At 38.5% G+C, this 6,634-nt stretch overlaps 1 protein-coding gene across 1 annotated transcript; it reads right to left on the reverse strand.

Annotated features, from left to right (window-relative positions):
• Nucleotides 1–1,088: 1,088 nt before the first annotated feature.
• On the reverse strand, nt 1,089–4,991 carry RNF125 (ring finger protein 125). The gene is given in 3 exon segments (XM_032181130.1): nt 1,089–1,208; nt 3,439–3,592; nt 4,897–4,991. Coding segments are annotated over 3 exon segments (369 nt in total).
• Between the last annotated feature and the right edge of the window lie 1,643 nt (nt 4,992–6,634).

Below are 6,634 nucleotides of genomic sequence, written 5' to 3' on the forward strand. Positions count from 1 at the left end.
TTGATAAATGCATCATTTAATTGCTGTGATACACTCGGAGCATGTGTGACCAAACTACCAATTCTCAGGAGCCCACATTAAGCATCAACACTTCCTCGCAGAGGATTTCTACATTATTTTCTGTACAAAATACGGTTTTGTTTCTTGGTGGAGGCACAGTTTTCAGGTTACTGAAATTGCAAAATCTGTGCAGATAAAACCTCAAGATTTTCTGAGTATCAAAAGAGCAGTAACTGAAGAGCAGATATGTTTTCTTAGCTAGCAACCTAAATAAAGTGTCATTTAAGAATTCAAATAACAAAAAAATATAAGGACTTTAAATTCTATAAATCAGAAAAACAGTTTAATGATGATGTCAAAATTGCTCCTAATATTTAATAGACAAAACTAAAGCCCTTTGAACTTCAAGACCTCAATCAGTCTAGGATTGTTACATGTCTGACCTGCTCTAACAGGTCCTACCCTGAAAGAGAATGAATGGGACAGAAAATCTGAACTTTCGACATAAATGTGTGTATATAAATATATATAAATATGTTTTATAAAAATGTATGCTGTAAATATGTAAATAAGAAAAGCTGTCAGTCTTCTTTAGGGAATTCCACCAATCTCTCACTATTTTGCTTACTAACAGTGGTTATACCTGAAAGCTACTTCTGAGGAATGGATTATTAGAAGTGAACCAACTGCATTGACGTTATTAATGTCTTATTCATTCTGGAAATAACTAACATTTTCAAGGACTTTTTGAAAGCAAACCTATTTCTCCCCAAGAAAAATAACAAAAAGCTACTTCACTTGCCAAAACACGGTTGTTTCTACAAAACAGGTCACACGGAGCTAAGTTCTATGAAGAAAAACGTAACAACTGCAAACAAAATGTATTGTTTTGTGATCATATGCTAGAAATATCATCCATTTTATATACCATTTAAGTATTATGATTTTAAAATACTAGTAGTTCATCTTGAATTCTACAAAACAAAAATAGGTTCTAATAAAAATTAAATAAAAAATTAGAGAATTCTTCTGCCAGTTTGACTTTACTAAATTGGGATAATAAACTCAAAAGCACTTTTGCAATGTCATCATCTTGTTACAGCATCTCCAAGCTCCTGTACAGGTCCATATTTTTCTATACATTTTTCACAAGTTCTCCAATGAGCTCTAATTTTACTCAGACATACCAAAGAAATGAGAAGCAGCAGCTTGTTAAGTTTTATACCATGCACTCTTCATGTATTGCTCTGAATGTTTTTTTGGTTCAAAGCATTATTGTGGCTGTACCTAGGGAAGAATATTCATTTCCTTCTACTACTGCAATTCCTCAAGCATTATGCTATTGGTTCAGTTTTATTCAAATATATTTTATGATAATAGCATTCAGTTTAAGAGGCTAAAGGGAGTTAGACAGAAATAATTTTTAGTTTGTGGTGATTTTATTTGTTCCTTACATTGGCCCTTAATATTTTGGAATTAAATCTGGGAGGCAGTAGGGATACCTTTCTAGTTTGTTGAGAGCTCCCGTTTCACATCTTCTGTTTTTAATGGTGAAAATCTAGACCAACTCCATTAAAACCAAAAGTTTTCCAAAGCAAAGGCCCAGTTCTGACCTCAGTGAAGCTTTTCATTGCTGCTGCTACAAGCTCTCCTGTTTCCTTTAACTCAGAACTTCTATATAACAAATCTTTGAAACACAGTCATGAGGTATTTCCCATGAAGAGAAACAATATGAAATTATACATACTCACCTTGCTGAGATAATAAATACTAAGTATAATATTGTTATTCTATATTCATAACCTTTAAACATTAATGAATGGCCTTGCTGAATCTCAATGAAGAAATTTCAAATAACCCTGACCCACATGCTTGTGCCATCTCCTCACTACAGATGATCATTCTGACTCCAGATGCAGCAGAATGAAACATGCTCTTGCCTCAGTCACTTAATTGCAGTTTCCATTCTCCACGCGGAAACTGCAAATGAAATTAGGTTTATACCAAAACAGCAGTCCCTGCGCTGATATGTCTGAGACAACACATGAGCATTTGCCAAGGGTAGTCTGCCAAATATCAGAAACAATACACAGAGATACCTTGATGCTATTAAATGCACTCTCCATTTCAACATACCTTAGTGGCCTCACTGTTGGTTTTACCCAAGAAATACAGTCAACACTTTCTGCAGCCATAATAAAGATTATGAACCACTGCAAATATCCATACTCAGGTCACTTGTTATACTCTACCAGTGACCGGTGAAAAGCAGTGCTCAAACTCTACCAAGTACAGAGAAGCTCAGCTAAGCGATACAGGGCTCAGCACTATCCTAACCCCCCTGTTACATTTGTGTGCTTCTGCCAAACCTGATTTTTAAAGCATTGAAAGCAAAGTCAGTATTTAACTACTGTTGAAAGGTATTGGAGTTCATGCATTTCATTGTTAGTTTTAAACAAATCTTTCCCTGTTACAAAATCCATGGTAAAGAACCAACAGTGTTAATAACAAAACAAACAAACAAACCCCCCATTTTTGCTGCTTTCCTTATGCTCTCTGTTATTCCCCACAACCCTAGAAATAGTCTTCCTGAAGTTCTCATGTTTACTTGCTGGTTTACGTTTTGCATTATTTTCACACTGCTGCTGACAGACAAGAAAGATTGAAGGGTATTGTTTCGCAGTTAGCAAGACAAAGGAAATGATAAAAGCCAGACATGAATCCAGTCAGAGAAAAAAAAAAAAAGTAAGAGGAAGTAAGATGTAAGCTGCACAATCTCCTCCCACAAAAGAGCCCAGGCATAAAAAATAAGAGTGTGAATTAAATCTCAGTTAACTGTTTTTCCTATTGATATATGCCCTGTCCTTCACCACAAAGTCATCTTTACATTTCTGGTCTGCACCTCATTTTGATGAACGTGTTATTTCCCAGTTCAAAGAGCAGCATTTTCAACTTTGTTTGCATGAGTAAATGAAGTTTCACAGGCCTTAAGAGAAAAGGCTCAGTGTAGGTAGCTTTACAGAAAGGTAGGAATAAAAATAATAAATTAAAAAATAATCACAACATTCTATATCATTATTCCCAATTTTAGCAGATTCCCAATTTTAGCAGATTCAGGATTTTTACAATTGGGCAATTGGAGTATTAAAAAAAGCCATTTGCCCTTTCTCCAGCCAAGCTAATGGAGTCAAGAAGATTCATTTCCTGTAAGTTTAGGCTTGAGCTTAATATTTGCAGTGGCATTGGCAGTATGCTTTAGAGCACTTTTAGATAAGGATCTTGGTAAGTCTAGCAAAAATCACAACATTTATTCTTCCGTCATCATGCTGGTGGAGATTCTCTGTTTAGACTTGCTTTAAAAGGAGTCATAATAATGTTTGGTTCTTGTGCATGGGTAAATCTCTGGAATTATTTAGTAATTAGTTCAAGGTTGCAAACCAGTGTTTGATATTGGGAGCAATTTTGGTATATCTTCTTCATTTTCTTGGCACTATCAGGAGCTGGAAATTTTTCAGAAGGATATTAAACATGGCAGTAAGGGCATGTCCATGCATTATTCTTTAAACTTATAGAAATAAAGGAGTGACAGAATCTATATAGAAAGAAACAAAACCAAATGTGATAGTCACCCCAAAACACGCTTAAAATCATTGAGTATATATAAAAACAAATCAAAAATTTTCACCACATAATGACAATCCCAGTGTAACATTACAGGATATTTGTTCTTCTTATGAAATGCTGTTAAGAAAACTCCAGGTATTGTTCCTGCAGCGGCTGTGGAACTGGTTACTGCAGCTGCTTTTAGAAAGCTTTTTGTAAGTTATGGACATGACAGATGAGCTTTGGCAAGTCCTCCTGTAGAGATTTAAGACATTACTGCTTTTTCACTATCTGAGCACCATTGGAGAGCCTCAGTGCTAATGGGACAGGAGACAATTCTTGCAGTAATTGTCAAGGTGATTTGTATCAAGTCAAGATAGGCATCAGAGGGGTCTCAGGGACTGTCGCAGCCTGGGGCTGCATGGAAGGACAAAGGCAAGCATGCACATTGACTGCCAGCCGCCCTGGCTTTGGCAGAGCTGGAAGATGCTATTATGTCAGACTGCAACCAGCAGCGAGCACATTGTTCAACCTGGATGAGTGTGGGATCAATGAGCAGATGAGCAGGGTGGTGGCAGAAGTCCTTATACCTCTGCGATAATTCTTCACGTGTGTTCCAGTAAGATGTTGGCATTGCACAGAACCAGGTTAAAAAGTAAAAGCAGGAACATCTCCTGTTTAGGTAGTTCTGCTTGAAGATTTAAATGCAATAGCTTTCAGAAGGCAGACACCTAAAGCCATAAATCACTGTGCCCATTTGCCACGTACACAAACTAGCCAGTACCAGTGGTCATGTTGAGTCAATTTAAGATGCCGCCACTCTCACCTGCCTGTGCTGCCCCTGTGCTGAAGATCACCCACCTTCTGTCACCTCTCCCCATCTTCCAAAGCAGCAAAAGGTTTCAAGTGCTTCTCTCTCTGATACTCCTACTCAGTTTGGTGTTTTAGTGCAAGTCCACCTGCTTTCGCAGTTAAAGCTAAAATGCTGATCTTTGCACTAGAGCTGCACAGTCACAAGTCTGCCTTCCTCCTGCCAGCCCTGCTGTGTAGACAGCCACTCCAGCAGAGAAGTGAAGCTGGAAGCTGAGGCAAAACCTAGAGCCACTATAAAACAGCTTTCCAAAGCTTGTCTGCCAGTGAAGTCTACAACAGCATTTCTAACATGTCTAACAGCCTGTGATCCATTTCCAGGAGGATTCCAGATGTGAGCTCTTCTTTGGAAGCCTTCTTCAAATAGCTCCATGGAGCCCTGTCAAATACCAAGTCAGACAGAAGGTGGTATTTTGCAGTTACCTCACAGGAGTATAAATGATTACACAAAGTGCAAAGAGAGTACAGCCAGGACCCAACATGCTCTCTGTCCAAGGATAAACTGAATTGTTATACATGGTTTGCCCATGGGCAGGTTTTAACTTGGATTAGTCCTGTACTTTAGACGGGGTTGAAAAGGTTTCCTTGTTTTCCGCCAAATGAAATAGTCTTCTCTAAATACCCTGTACAAGGTTCACTCATGCTGTCTGACGGCTTTCCCCTTTTAATGTCACAAAACAAAATCAGATTACCCTTGTCAATTTGTTCATCCTCCCCTTAAAACATGAAAAAAAAAAAAAAGTAATGTAAAGGATACAAGGAAAGATGAAGAACACTTACATCCATGTACTATACACACATAGTCTTTTATTATTAGTCAGTGATTTATTCTATTGACTGTAAAAACAATTAGAATGAATTTCAGCACCACCAACGAAAAATTTTCCACCTTTAACCCAGTGTATCTCTCTAATGTATTTGCTCATTGCATACCTAGAGGTAAATAAATAAATAATTAAATAAATAATAATAATACAAAAAAACAGTTCATGAAGAAAAATTAAAACTGAGCCTCTCAGGATATTTCCCCTGAACTATAAAGCCCCACTTTTTCCCCTTCTGTATGGCCTCCAAATAACTGACTCAAGGCTCTAGTTAGAGGCTTCATGGACACTTCTCAAATCCAACAAAAGCTAATACACTAGTTCTTGAAGATACTGAGGGTGTTGTAAATAGCTGCATTTCTAGGCACACAGATGTGTGCATGTCTCTGCCCAGAAGCACATAATTTTCCAGGAACTGTGGCTGGAATAAATAGTAAAAGCAAGTCTTCCCAGATGAATAGTGGAAAAGGTGCTGTTTTTTAAGCTGCATTTCTATATAGAAGGAACTCTGCAAAGTTGCCTGTAATTTCTGGCACAAACAAGTGGCCCTGGAAAACAAGAAAGGGCACAGGAACACAGTAGGATGCTTGTTACAATTTTTGGAAATTATTCCTAAACACTGGCTTAAGCCTAACTTCTGACTGTTATTATCACCAGAAGGATGTCTGTGCCAGAGGCCACGACTGTAAAGGGAGTCAGTAGCAGATGATTCTGCTGACAAGAGCCTGGCTCCATCCCCTTTGCAGCCTCCCTTCAGATATTTATAGACACTGATGAGATCCCCAACCCAACATTTCTCCAGGCTGGACAGTCTCTGCTCTCAGCCTGTCCTCATGGGAGAGGTGCTCCAGTGCCTTCCTCATCTTCATGGCTCCTCACTGGACTCACCCCAGTGGCTCCATGTCTCTCTTGTACTGGGGAGCCCAGAACTGGACCTCCACACACTCCAGGTGTGGCCTCACCAATGCTGAATGGAGGGAAGACCTTAAGCAAATAACACTTACCTGGATGAATCTAGACTTATTTCTTGGCATTTAACAGGAAAAATGTATGGGTGCACCTTCTCTCTGCAGTCAGCAGAGAAGCAAACACAACTTGCTCAATGTAATTCAATGTTAAATCCAGAGCTGCTTACCTCTGCTCTGTCCTCATAGGCAAGCGTGCAGTGTTATTACCCTTACATATCTGGAAATTACCTATGACAACAATTACCTGGTTGATTCAAAGTAGGTTTTTCCCCATCTCCTTCCATTATTTATTTATTTTTTCCTCAGGCCTCTCTATCCAGTCCAGGTGTCTGCACTTCAAATCATTTCCCTACCACTGGCCCCAAATGG

Source organism: Aythya fuligula, chromosome 2 (assembly GCF_009819795.1).
Source record: "Aythya fuligula isolate bAytFul2 chromosome 2, bAytFul2.pri, whole genome shotgun sequence".
Lineage (NCBI taxonomy): Eukaryota > Metazoa > Chordata > Aves > Anseriformes > Anatidae > Aythya > Aythya fuligula.